General features: G+C 42.9%; 1 protein-coding gene across 1 annotated transcript in view; it reads right to left on the reverse strand.

The window, feature by feature from the left end:
* Positions 1-15,322, reverse strand: part of grin3ba (glutamate receptor, ionotropic, N-methyl-D-aspartate 3Ba) — a 145,624-nt gene that overhangs the window by 35,299 nt on the left and 95,003 nt on the right. Inside the window, exon 6 of the mRNA XM_066662397.1 lies at positions 3,721-3,836. Coding sequence (XP_066518494.1) covers positions 3,721-3,836 — 116 coding nt within the window. The remainder of the gene's footprint in view (positions 1-3,720; positions 3,837-15,322) is intronic.

Here is a 15,322-nt window from a genome sequence, read left to right on the forward strand (position 1 = left end):
AGCACTGGTACCAGTTAAACTACCAGTATCAGTATCATTAGTACCAGTACCAGTTAAACTGCCAGTACCAGTATCAGTAGTACCAGAACCAGTATCACTAGCACTGGTACCAGTTAAACTACCAGTATCAGTATCATTAGTACCAGTACCAGTATCATTAATACCAGTACCAGTATCACTAGCACCAGTACCAGTTAAACTGCCAGTATCAGTAGCATTAATACCAGTACCAGTTAAACTGCCAGTACCAGTAGTATTAACACTATCAGTCCTCTGATCAGGTAGTCAGAACTTGCTACTATTTAGAAAAGGTATAAAAGCGCAGCTGTTTCTGGCTTTGAGCAAAATCACAAAACACACAGGAGCTGAGAACAGGTGCAGCTTTACTTTTTACACACACACACACACACACACACACACACACACACACACACACTTCTCACATCCTTCACACACAGCACAGTTACAGAAGTTTTTTATATCACATTGGCAGAGCTTCAGTTGACACTGAACACACTTCAGAAGAACAGATAGATGGAAAACGGGGTGAAAACGGTCACTCTCCAACTACTCACTGCAGTATACCCGGCACTGGCAAGAGGGAGTAGCACCTCGGAAGAACCAGGGCCAGATGAAGTATTATATCTCTTGGCTGGTCTGGGAACAGCTGGGATTCTCAGAAGGAGCTGGAGGAACCTCAGAGGTCAGAGATGCCTGGGATACTTTGCTCACCCTAATGTAATGCTCTTCTACTGCAGGGTCCCTACTCGACTTGGCTCTACTCTACTCAGATTCCTTTCTTCTCCATCAGGTAAATCTTACTCTTCTCTTATCAGGTAAATTTTTAGTCCCTGTTCTCTCGTAGTTCCGAGTGAGCCGAGTAGGGACTAAACCGTGACATGGAAACCTTGCAGAGTACTGATTGTCCAGAGAGAGTCGTCACTCTACGCCACACAATGCAGACGTCCAGCACCAACTCTCCATCTGTAAAATCTCCAGCTACAGCAGAGATAACATTTGTTTTTATCAGACTCAAAACAGCAGCTCATAAAATTGCACTGTGGTCTTTTGAAGAGGTTCAACTGCTTCTTGGATTGACGAAAGAATCCAGAGAGCTGGATACTGCAGCAAGGAAGGAACAAACTCCACTGATCTTTATGAACTGATGATGTGGGTGTGTTCAGTCCCACACAACAACAACAACACGCCAATACACGATGAGTAAACAATGCGTAACATTACCGCTACAGATGTTGGGTTTCCAAAGCCCAGTGTTCCCGTTAGAGACAGGGTTTGAGACAACACAGTCTCAAAACATTTGGGGGGGATATGGAAGTGGGAAACCAACCAGGGACCAGGGAATAAATAGTGCGTTGAGCCAAGCCAAATAGAGTAGGTACCATACCATGGAAAAGCAACATTGTACAGCATGGTACAGCAGGGAAGGGATGCGCAAATAAGATAAAATACATTATAGGCCAAGCTTAAAATCCAAAGTTCTAAAAGCTAAGGCACTTGCAGTAGCAGTTACATCTAAACCATGTACAGGTAGGACTCTTCATCTCCACTACCACCCTGAACTGGATTAAAGCAACAGCAGGTAGTATATTTACCTAAAAATTACAGCTTCAAAATCATTGTGATGCTTCACTGGGCTGCAACAGGGAAAATAAAGCCTCCATCATGCTACTCCAGGTTCAGCACTGCAGAAACTGCACTATGGAGGAAGATAGGAACCACACCTCATCCCCGAACCTAATTCCCCTCCCCCCTTGATTTCAGGACAGCGCTGTTAAATGAAATACAGGGAGCACAGGGGCAAAAACGGCATATCTAGTATCATTCCCATTGTTCCTTTACACTCTTAAAAATAAAGGTGCTTCAAATGGTTCTTTGAGCGATGCCACAGAAGAACCACGTTTGATTCCATAAAAAACCATGTTTGATGAGAGATGTGTGAGTGTGACAAACCTTTTGAAGGTTTAACAATCCATCACTCGATCTTAAGGTTCTTTACCCATTTAAATGTATCAGCAAAATGGTTCTTTATGGAACTGAAAGCGGTTCTTCTATGGCATCACTAAGAGACACTTTTGTAGCACCTTTATTTTAAAGACTGTAAGCAAAGATTAAAAACAAAATGAAAAAGGATCTGTCTGTATTTACTGTTAAATCCAAGTAAAGTGTGAATAAACCTTTTTCACAAATATAGTTCAGTGATATCTTCAGTGATGTTCTGCTTCATATTCAAATACTCCATTCCACCTTAAATGCTAGAAAACTCAAAACGGAGACATGGAGCCAGCCTGCAGGGGGCTAATGAAGCTTTTACAGCACAGTGAGTGTTGCTGTGGTTTAGAGCAAAGCTGAAATCTGATGTTCATTTGTACCTTTTCTTTTTCAGTGTTCACCTCCTGCTGCTCGTGTTCTCTGTAAGTAACAATCAAGAGTTCAGAGTGGTTCATCTGCGTTCACAACAGAAGCGGAAGCTCATTCACAACTCCAATTTATACACTTCAGTAAAAACAGGAATCTGTTCTCTGACAATTCCAGAATCTTTAATTAACAACAAACCCCAAAGAACAGATTTCCCATGTTGTCTCTGAACACCTTAACTATATTTTATACATGTAAATAACACACTCGGAGAAGAACACTAACCTCTGATTTTGTTCATCAGACTCAGCACGCTCAGAGGAGAACACTAACCTCTGATTCTCTTCATCAGACTCAACACGCTTGGAGGAGAACACTAACCTCTGATTCTCTTCATCAGACTCAACACGCTTGGAGGAGAACACTAACCTCTGATTTTCTTCATCAGACTCAGTACACTTGGAGGAGAACACTAACCTCTGATTTTGTTCATCAGACTCAACACACTTGGAGGAGAACACTAACCTCTGATTCTGTTCATCAGACTCAGCACGCTCAGAGGAGAGCACTAACCTCTGATTTTGTTCATCAGACTCAACACGCTTGGAGGAGAACACTAAACTCTGATTCTCTTCATCAGACTCAACATGCTTGGAGGAGAACACTAACCTCTGGTTTTGTTCATCAGACTCAATACACTTGAAGGAGAACACTAACCTCTGATTCTGTTCATCAGACTCAGCACGCTCAGAGGAGAGCACTAACCTCTGATTCTCTTCATCAGACTCAACACACTTGGAGGAGAACACTAAACTCTGATTCTCTTCATCAGACTCAACATGCTTGGAGGAGAACACTAACCTCTGATTTTGTTCATCAGACTCAATACACTTGGAGAAGAACACTAAACTCTAATTCTGTTCATCAGATTCAGCACGCTCAGAGGAGAACACTAACCTCTAATTCTCTTCATCAGACTCAATACACTTGGAGAAGGACACTAACCTCTAATTCTGTTCATCAGACTCAACACACTTGGAGGAGAACACTAGCCTCTGATTTTGTTCATCAGACTCAGCACGCTCAGAGGAGAACACTAACCTCTGATTCTCTTCATCAGAATCAATACGCTTGGAGGAGAACACTAACCTCTAATTCTGTTCATCAGACTCAATACACTTGGAGAAGGACACTAACCTCTAATTCTGTTCATCAGACTCAGCACGCTCAGAGGAGAACACTAACCTCTGATTCTGTTAATCAGATTCAACACGCTCGGAGGCGAACACTAACCTCAATGGTGAACAATGGGGTTGAAGTGAGGGGGGATTAAATGCTGTTTACCTTCAATGGCGAAGGGTTTTCCGACGGTCAGCAGTTTACAGTCTGCATCGATAGACACTTCGTAGTCCAGGAGGGCCTTGTCCATGATGAAGGCATCCAACTGAGCTGGATCTGTCCTTAAACACAGCAACAACACAGTTATTACACACACACACACACACACGCACGCACGCACGCACACGCACACACGCACACACAGAGTGAACTATTTTGATCAAAAACAGCCCTTTTCAGAATGTCCACATTCAGCACCTGTTCCTTTAAATGATAATGTGCCGCTTGCTGTTCACTCCGACCCAAGCTCAAGGCAGTGAATAGCGAGGAGCAGAAGCTCTGGTTTTTAGCCATTTTCGCTCAGTTTTTCAGTGGTTGTCTCAATTTTTACTCAGCAGTCTTATGTCTTCATGCTCGTTGGGTCTGTTTTGCTGTGTTTAACCTCGTCTTTGCACTCTCACATAAACGCAAGTCCAGTACTGTGATTGGACAGACTTACATGAGGGGGCAGGGCGATTCTAAAGTCTCTGCACTTGTAGTCAGAAGGGGAGCAGAATCAGAACGGCTTGTTTTGTCCCATATGTTCGGACTTAGATACACACATTAATATGGACATGCTCTGAATGAGGGAGTTTATCATCATATGAGTCTTTGAAGACATGGATGGGCAATGCAGCTGAGTGAAAAATGGGAATGCTGTGTCAGGAATTGCAAATATTTTTCAAAATGCAAATAATGTCTCTCGTACCACTGTATTATGTCTCAAATATCATAACAGAAATTTAGCGCTGGTTATTTCTTTCTTGCATGATTTGATTAAGATATGTGACATATAAGGGCAGATATCTTCTGTTGCATTGTTAATTAATAATAATATTTATTATTAAATAATTATAAATAGTTCAGTAGGCCTCGTCTCATAGCGTCTGTGCAACAGCGTTGGATGGAGCTGCATTTAAAGAAACTCTGAACTCAATGAACAGTTCTTTAGTTTCATAGTTAAGTCTTGCCTCCAAGTGTTACCTACAAAGTCTCTGTATCCATTACAGCATAAACCATACTGTTTACTGCATGTTAATCAAGAGGCTGAGTCTGTAGAACACATCATGAATGGTTTTCCAGCACTTAATGGACTTCATATTCTTAGACATGATCGAATTGTACATTTAATAAGTAAAGAGTTTACATCTATGTATCGTTCACAAATTGTAATTCATGTGAATGAAATGGTTGAGGTAGAGTGTTTTTTGTCTTTGAGCCAGGAGGGGTCATGGATTGGTTTTAGCAATTGCCTGAATTCTCCTGACATTTCTCTAATTATTGAAGGAAGGAGGAGTGTGATGATTGTTGACGCTGAATGTTCTCAGAATGGATATAAGTAGTTGTGTTTCACCTCTAAAGTCGTAAAGTATCAGCCACTGATGGAGACTCTTAATGAGTGTGGGTATTCATGTAAAGTGGTTGTCTTGGTGTTTGGAGGTCTAGGGTATGTGCACAGGTTGTGTGTGCGTGGCCTACAGATGGTAGGACTGGGAAAGAAGAAGGCTAAGCGATAGTAAAGTACTGCTCTGTTTCTGCAGTTATAGGGAGCCTGTTTATCTGGAGAAAACGCTGTCATCTGTACCCATGAGTAATGCATATTGTGAATTTAATCTGTGTAATGACTTTTTATATTAGATTTTATTTTATATATTAAATCCAAATAAAGTACTACATGCGATGAAAAACAAAGCTGGATGTTTCAAGATGTTCATTTTATTGGGGTCAGAAATGGTCATTTCTGAACAACACACCACATAAAATGGAATACAACAATCATACGGACTGTGTGTGTCGTTCCTTTGATTGAACTAAACTGGTCAGCTCTGGCCACTGTAGTGGAGTATGGACCGAATATGAATAACGGATGAAAAATTAAAATGAAAGATGAAGAAATGAAAAGTTTTGAATTAAAACTTTTCCAGTCTGAAGGGGACCTTTCGTCTGCGACCTAGACACGAACCGCAGGGGTGCAAGGACCCTGCACCCCCCACAAACACGCACACACATAAGACCTAACATCAAAGACTGGAGAAGAACACTTTCAAGTGACACATGGCCCCAACACCCCCTTCTCTCTTGTGAGAAACAGGAACCTAGAACAAATAAGAAAGTTTTTACGGCCCGCTTTTATGACAATGGCACCTAAAAGTCTCGTCCTTATCTCGAGCCCACTAAACAGGACCAGCAAATGGTTAAACCAATAGTGACCTCGGTTGAACCCCTGTGAATCATCCATCCGCACTGGATCAACAGCATGAAACAACAGCGACCCCAAATGGACACTGGCAAAACTACGCCTCGCTCGGGGTCGCCTAAAACAAATCAAATCAAATTCAAATCAAATTTATTTATATAGCGCTTTTCACAACTGATGTTGTCACAAAGCAGCTTCACAGAATTCCAGTAAGACAAGATTTGACATGAAATGTAAAGACAAATGTAAAACCCTCAAGTGAGCAAGCCAGGGGCGACAGTGGCAAGGAAAAACTCCCCCAGCTGAGGAAGAAACCTTGGGAGGAACCAAGGCTCACAAGGGGTGACCCATCCTCCTCTGGTCAATCTACTGGTGATGATAGTTAGTAGTCCATGAGAACTTCAGTGTAGGGACAGCTTCAAGGCACTTGGTGGTTGCTGGAGCGTGGGCAGCTGGTCTGAAGCGTGGAGGAGGATCTCGACAGTCATCCATCAGTGTCCAGACAGACAGGTGGGCAGTCGTTTACTCGGAAAGATGTAAAGGGATGGAATTAGTTTTGAACTGTTTTGTGTTTGTAAAGTAGAAAATATAAAAATTTCCAGAGTGTGGCTAATGACTCCGGCAGATCTGACTATGACAGCATTAACTAAAAGGAGAGAACCAGGAGGACACACAGACACGGGAGCATCCTGAAACACTGGCATCCCTCCGCTCCACCGTCAACAAACCTGAGTGATCGCGAGAAGCGGCGGGACGACAGCACCAGCGTCTCAGTTTACTATAATTCCCTGTGTCCATGCACCCCCCGGATCTGCCGCCTTTATCTATGGGGGAGCATTAGCTACCAAATGATAAACTAAACAAATGAGTTTTTAGCCTACATTTGAAGATTGCGACTGTGTCTGAGTCCCGAACATTTTTTGGAAGATCATTCCAGAGTTGGGGGGCTTTATAAGAAAAGGCTCTTCCCCCAGCTGAGGCCTTCTGAATTCTGGGAACATTTAAAAATCCAGTATTCTGTGATCTGAGTGAACGTGGAGGCTCATAATAGGAAATTGTATCTTGAAGATATTCAGGAGCAAGCCCATGTAGAGCTTTATATGTTAATAACAAAATTTTGTAGTCAATGCGGAATTTAACAGGCAGCCAATGAAGTGATGATAAAACTGGGCTGATATGTTCAAATTTTCTAGTTTTAGTGAGGACCCTAGCTGCAGCATTTTGAACTAGTTGAAGTTTTCTTAAATTGCTGCTGGTGCATCCTGACAGTAGTGCGTTACAGTAGTCAAGCCTTGAAGTAATAAAGGCATGTACTAATGTTTCTGCGTCCTGGAGGGATAAGGCATTTCTAATCTTAGCAATATTGCGAAGATGTAAAAAAGCTGTCCTAGTGATACTACCTATGTGTTGATCAAATGATAAATCCGGGTCAATTATGACACCAAGATGTTTTGCTGCTGAACCAGGTTTAACTGGAAAGTCAGCGAGATTTAAAATTAAATCTGATAATTTATTTCTTGTCACTTTTGGACCCAAAAGCAGGACCTCTGTTTTGTTGCTGTTTAGAAGTAGGAAGTTACGCAACATCCAGCCTTTCACGTCTTTTACACAGTCCTCTATTTTCTTTAATCTGTGTTTGTCATCGGGCTTGGCTGAAATATACAATTGTGTGTCGTCTGCGTAACAGTGAAAGTTAATGTCATGGTTTCTTATAACTGTGCCTAGCGGTAACATGTATAATGTAAATAATAATGGTCCTAAAATAGAGCCTTGTGGAATTCCAAATCTTACTTTAGAATAATTTGAAGTTAGATTGTTTACTTTTACGAATTGATAACGTTCCGTTAAGTAAGATTTGAACCATAATAGGGCTGTCCCTGTGATTCCAACCATGTTTTCTAACCTTTCTATGAGAATAAAACAAATGACTGGAATGAAGTCAAATTATGATTAAATGTGTATAAACAAATGTATTAATGTCACTTTCAATGCCCTCAGATGAATGCCCACCTTCTAATGAAATGATGTATATTGCTGATTGTTTCTATCATGAAAAGAAGTTCTGTCTCTGACTAGAGAAAACGGATTAATGTTTTTCTAACGTATTATGGTAAATGGGACGTAAACACAACGTACCCCAAGATGAAATCTTATGTAAATGTTTGATATTAATAATCCAGTATACTCATTGTTATATGTTACTAAAATGTATAAGGGATTTCAATACGCGAAAATTATGTTCAGTCTCTGTGAATCACTGATTCAAACCCCCTCCTACTCTCTCCCCCTTTCCTGTCTCATGAAGTCAGTCACGTGAGCCTGAACTCACGTCCAATCAGAAAAGAACGCCTACCATTAGGGCGTGACCGCGCTGGCTTTGAAAAACACAGAGCTCTCGACGAACAGAACGAACAGAACGAAGGAAGAAACGAACTGGACACAGAAAATTCAAGCAGAGCACACAGAAGAAGGAGAAGGAGTCAACAATTCGAGAAGTTCAAGAGGAACTCCGAGAAGCTTCGAAACAACAAAGAGATCAGCAGAAAACATCGCTTCCAGTCCAAACCTCTCCAAAGCAAGACGCTCTCTTCTTCACGCCGACGAAACAAAGAAAAATCTTAGAGACTTCATCAAAAGCTCACAAGAGATGTCTTGAATTAGCTGAAAGTATGAAGCTTTAATAATGCGTCGAGCGATTTGAATATTTTCTTTTCTTTTAACCTTGTTTATGTTTTATCGCCCAATCTAAGTTTAATCTCACGACTGATCAAAGCCGGTGAACTTATTCGTGGCCAGAGTAAGAAAACACAAAGTCATATTCAAAGTCATAGAATAAGTAAGCATATTGAATCGATTTTCAGTTCTGGATCCGCAGTAACCAGCGAAACTTTCGTCCAAACGTCCATATGGTCGAACCCTCCTACTCACGACACTGAGCCAGAGGATCCTGCCGCCGGCGTCATCACACTCCGAGTATGCCGAGGCGACTCAACCGACGAAGAAAACCTCCACACTGACTCAGCCTGGAAACTTCCGAGACCGCGAAATCAAACAAGACGCCATCACTCCCAGGACCTCAGAGAGCCTTTGTACGCAACGAGTGGAGACAATCGACAAAAAGTAAGCTAAACTTACGCATGTCCAGAGCTGAAAATTGAATCAAATTTCTTGATAAATTTTGTATTAATTAAACCTCAGTTAGCAACACATTAGTCACAAGCTAGAGTGCCTAGCGTATCGCCGCAGTCGAATCGGCTTCCCCTGCTTTGATGCCGTGAGATTTCAAGATCATGCTATGTTAAGTAAATATCCTTCCCTTTGTTAATAAAACTTTCATTATTTGAAATCACAGTGTGTGCAGTTTTGTTCATTAATTTTCCTGAAAATCCTGAAGTACTCACTTAGCGTGATTATTATTCATTCTCAAACTAATTATTAACGTTTTAATTGCTTAAGCCAATTATAAACTTTAATTAATATCATTAAGTCAAATATCAGAGATTATAGGAGTTTGAATAAGGTCAACGCTATAAACACAAATTATAAATATATATATTAAATATATATTCACAGAGGTATCGTGGCGTATGATTAAAAATCCAACATGCGCTACATATCTTTTATTTTATTTTGGTGCCCACGCGAGGCCAGGAAAAAGGCTTTTTAATGTACAAACTGCAAAAAACTGAAACAATCTCAGCTTGGGTTTATTAAATACTTTCCGCTGTTTGTGTTGCTGAATAACGATTGAGATTCAAAGCTTGATGTGGGCAATTTCGTGTTGTTTGTTATTGTTGAAAAACTGCTGTGGTATATACCGTTTAGAAAAATAAGCTTGGTTGCTTTTAAAGAGCGCAGCTCTGCGCCATTTTGCATGCATTAAATTGAGGCCTGGGTACACCCCCATTACGCGGAACTCCGTTCTGGGATAAGTGCCGTCGGATTCGACCTCCCGCCACGAAATTCCGGCGAAGTGAGACCACCGAACCGAACACCTCCGTTCGTTTTAAACTGGGTCGCTACCAGCGTTAATAACGAGATCGCGCGCTAGGCGATTGGGAGGTTATTAAAAGAATCAGCCGAAGATACGGCTTGTGTTATGAGAGGTCTGCTCTCATCAGCTCTTCCTGTTAAACTGTACGCAGTTTCATGAAAGGAACGAACCCCTTTGAAGGGGCGGAGCTGAAACTAAGGAGGGAAATTCAAAACGCCCCCAAAACAGAGGAAGACTAATTCCCTCTTGTGGTATAAGTGCGTAATTGCAGGGAAAAATACTTCATAACTAGCGTCTATTGAAGCGTGTCCTCCCGTGCTCCTCCTTGTGGTCAAGTGTGGTGCTACCCTTGACGTTTGATTCCCGTACACCCTCTAGTGGTTGGGAGGTTGTCCGCCGAGACAACATAAGTGTTTAGCAGCCCTCTGGTGTTTAAAAGTTGTCATTACAGATGAAATTCTTTTAAAACACAGTGTAAAATCTCTGTTCCCCTTTTAAATTTTAATTTTAATTTTTGATAAAGTATCTGAGCATTTAAAATCTTTATCCCATTTTAGATTTTAAGCTGATAACGCCCTCTAGTGTTAAAACTTCCCGCTACAGTGGAAATTCCCATTTGTGTTATATTGTGTCTGCTCGTGCCGTGTTTATTGCGATTCCCACCAGCGCCGACTGGTGTCCATTGCTGCTATTGCATTATAACTTGCTTGTCGTCCTCTGGTGTCCCAGTCTGGTATTACAATTTAAGTTCAACTCAAATACTGAAGATTGCTGTTGCCATTCAGACTTACCTTCAGTACCCTCTAGTGGAGAAATTTGCTATCGCAATTGAAATTGTCAACCAGTTCACACTGATAAGACCTGGTATTACAGCTCTAGTGGCTGTCTCTAAACTCTGCACATCTGAATAATTACAAGTAAAGGCTTGGAAGCATAATAAGTTGATACAACTATAGCAGACAGTGTGCAGTAATTAGAGATTGACACTTTAACTTGATACCAGATCACAAACACAGTTAAAAGAGAGAGTCTTTTAATCTTGCTATTCTTAATAATTCTTTAATTCAGAAAATTCTTTTACTTTCATAATTCCTTAATTGGAAATTATATCTAGTAATAGATCTTACTTAATTTTAAATTCTTTAATCCAAATTTTTCGACAATTCTTTAATTCAAAATTTTTAATAATTTTAATTATTGAAAAAAAAAAATTTTTTAAATAAAAATTCTTTTTTCTCTCTTCTTGTACTCACTTGCGTATAGCAACCTCCACTCCACCCTCTACTACTAACAGACCTCCCTTAGAGATCCACAAGTGAACTCCAGCACCACTCCGACTAGCAGTTACTCTTAGAGCACGCGGCACAGGTGAAGTTAGTTCGATTTAGTTAGGAAAGCGATTAACAGAATTAATCCGAACTAAGTAGAAGTAAGTTACACCTCGCAGTTAAAACACAGCTAACATGGCAGAAGGAACCTTTCCCTCGGAAGTATATGTAGAAGGTTTGTGGGATGAGGCGTTCTCTGTTCTGACCAGCATCACCAATGATGTGATGCCTGGACTCGCAGAGACGGTGCAGAAAGCCTCACAGGCCCATCGTGACCACATGGTGGCTAAGTGGGTAGAGAACCACTTAACCGACATCCTCAAGGGCAATCCCCGAACTGAGGCATTAGGTCAAATAGCCCTCCTCGCTGTAGTACAGCTCAGGGCCAGTGAACGTGAGCTTGAGATATCACAGCGACAGCAGGCAAAGGTAGAGGCAGAGTTAAGGCAACTTCAAAGCGAAATAGCTGAAGGGAACACATTGCCCCAGGTCACACCTGATGTGCCACCTAGTGCCGCTACAGAAAGACAAGGCCAGCAGGAAGATAGTGAGGATCAGGAACCAGACTCAGGGACCGTAACCTTTAGAGCTGCTGCAGCACCTCCTCTGGTATCAACGGGTATTTCACCTTCCCCTGTGTCTCCTGTCAGCCGTCCCTTACAACGCCCTGCTAGACCCAGAGCACTGCAACCCAGGTCCCCTCAACCTTTACCCTCTCACAGTCCCTCATACAAGGACCTAGATAAAATCGCGCGTAATATAACCCACTTTGATCCCAAACCTGACGGTTCTAATGATATCTTTTCCTACCTCAAAGATATTGACTTCTACCTCCAAAGGTTCCCCGGGATCACCATAGATGACAGACTATATGTGATTAAACTGACCTCCAACCGAGACGTCAGTAACTTCATTGAACGTCAGCCAGACTATGTAAAAGCGCGATATGATGTGCTGTGCCAAGCATTGGAGGAAGAATTCTCCAATCACCTGTCACAGACCGGACTGGCCGCTGCTTTGAACATAAAACAGCAACGCCAGGAATCCCCTCAGCAATATTATAATCGACTCAGACAGGCGTACTTCGGACCTAGAAATGACTCCGGAATGGAGGAAGAGTTAAATTTCAAATCACTATTTATCCAAAACCTCCATGCCCTCACCAGTCATCAGTTGGGAGTCTCAGCTTGCCCTCGCACCCTGTCTAGCAGACAGCTTTGTCCACCATTGTGGAGAGAAGGCTAGTACATGAGGCCCTGTTGGACACTGCATCAGATGTCACGCTCATGTCTTCCGCCTTGTTCCACCAGGTTCGAGCCATTGCGCGGCGTGAAAATCGTGAGATACAGCTCCAAAACTGTTCTCTTAAAATTCAGCCGTATTCACATGCAGGCCTCACTATCCAATCTATGGCACTAATACACTTAGCCATCGGACCAATGACTTTAGTGCATCCAGTCCATGTGTCTCCTCTCGAAACCATTCCCTTCCTCATCGGCAAAGATCTCCTTAATCGCTTCGAGCCACTGATTGACTTCAAAAGGTCAAAGATCTGGGCACAAGTGCGTGAGCCTTTACCCATCTGCACCCCACACCACCGGGAAGCTCAGAGTTGCCGTCTCGAAATCCGGCCTGAATCAATAGGAGATCCATCAAGTCAGATCCTTCACTTCGAGGAAGAGGAAACTGAGCCCATGGCGGCCACACCAGAGACAGCAGTCTCTCCCTGGCCCCCTAGTGCCATGTTAGAACAACGGAACACATTCCTGTGCACTTTCACACAGCCGTCCACAACAGACGCTCCCGGCCTTCCCATCGTGAATGGTCTCACAATGCAGGACTATCATGTGGACAATGCAGTTCTGGCTCTGTGGACTGACAAGTCCGCCATAAGCCAAACCCTCTTTAACACTCTGCGCCTCACTCAACCAAATATTCCTTTGGTGAGCAGTCCTTGTCGTTTTCCTCTTAACCCGACATCGAAAGTAATGTCACCCACTGATGGAATTTGCGCTTTAACTATCCAGTGGAACAAAAGGGTACTCACCCATTATTTCTTGGTCGTCCCTAACTTGCCGCACGATGCTTATTCATACTTATTCTTATCTATTCATACGAAACGAAACCACTCAACCCTTGACAATCCCTCACTCCTCTCCTCTGGGTTGGTTAGTCAGTACGAAATTCCATGACTTCGAGTTGCGAATCCCGATCATAGGACCAATGCCTGAATCCCTGCTTCTTGATCATCCAGAATCAAAGGTGTTCTACACTCATCCGACACGAGCTGTTGCTCTCTTCTCAGCTCTGGACATGAGTAAAGACGCCATTTGCAGGATAGATCTCGCTGACGACAATCAAATGACGATCATGGTTCTTTCTTTAGATTCATTCCCGGAATCCTCCCAGGAACCACCTCCTCCTCCCGAAGACTCAGAATTCCGTATCCAAGTCGAACAAGTTCGAAAGGAGGCCGACGCCCTCCAAAGCAAAGAAGAATGTGAGAAACTCTGTGAAGTGCTCCTTAAATATCAAAAATCTTTTTCCAAAGATTCAACGGACTGTGGTCTCACTGACATTCATTCAGTGCGCATTCCCACTCGTCCAGGAGCACCACCCACGTTTGTCCACCAATACAAAATTCCGTTGGCATCCTATGAACCGGTACAAGAAATCATTGATGACTTGCTGGAAAAGGGCATAATTCGACCCTGCAACAGCACATATTCGGCACCATTATGGCCCGTCATAAAACCAAATAGTAAATGGCGCTTAACCATCGACTATCAGAAACTAAATCAACAGGTTCCCTTGTCTCGATGGCTGATGACACAATTGGAGCAAGAACTTCCCTCGGTCCGAAACACTAAATACTTTTCCACCATCGATGTAGCCTCTGGCTTCTGGACCATCCCGGTGCAAGCAGAAGATCAACACAAGCTTGCTTTCACTTTCGCAAACCGACAGTACACATTCACTCGGTGCCCTTTTGGATATGCCAACTCACCCGCGGAGTTTAACATTTTCTTAAACAAAGCATGCCCTGATGCCCGCGAGCGAGGCACCCTCATATATGTGGATGACATACTCATGCGTAACCACTCCCTACAGGCACACATTGACGAGATTGATCATGTTCTTGACCAGCTCACAACGGCAGGTGCGAAAATATCACTCTCCAAATGTCAGTGGTGCAGAACAAAAGTGTACTACGTCGGTCTGCTCGTAAGCACTGATGGTGTTGAACCACAAGTGAGTCGAGTGCAAGGGGTAACAAACCTCGCAGCACCCACCAATCTTAAGGAACTCCGCAGTATCTTAGGAGTATGCAACTACTCACGACAATTCATAGAGAACTATGCGGACCTAGCTCGTCCACTTTATGACCTCCTGAAAAAGGATACTCCGTTCACCTGGGGCGAAGCCCAGGAACACGCCATGCAGGCACTGAAATCGAAACTGTGCACGGCTCCATGCCTTGCCTATCCTGACAGTAGCAAAGAATTCTACCTAGAAGTAGGGTTCTCGGACCACTGTCTCAGCTCCGGTCTGTATCAATTACACGACAGAGACAAATGTGTCATAGCCTATGCTAGTAAAACTATGCTGGCTGCCGAAAACAAATACAGTGACTGCGAAAAAGCACTACTAGCAACAGTGTGGGCAGTCAAACATTTCTCCAACTACCTAGGTGGTCAGAAGGTGATTGTTGAAACTCATCATCAGCCAGTCACTTTCCTAAACAGCCAACGAATTCGAGAGGGTGTAGTAACTAACGCTCGAGTAGCATCCTGGCTAATGGCTCTCCAAAGCTTTGACTTAGAGGTACATTACGCGCAAAACTACAAGAGCCCCCTAGGCACAGGCCTTGCTTCCTGCAGGCGATGCGAAGGAAACATTCCTTCCAAAGTGCCACAAGTGCCACAAACTCCAGAAACCCTCTTACCTACCGTGGCTAACCACCACTATTTCGATCCTAACACATGCAAAGACCTTGTCACTGCGTATGTAGATACTGATGGCAGGGGTGGGTATTATCGGAATAAACGG

The sequence above is a fragment of the Hoplias malabaricus genome, chromosome 1 (genome assembly GCF_029633855.1).
Source record: "Hoplias malabaricus isolate fHopMal1 chromosome 1, fHopMal1.hap1, whole genome shotgun sequence".
NCBI lineage: Eukaryota > Metazoa > Chordata > Actinopteri > Characiformes > Erythrinidae > Hoplias > Hoplias malabaricus.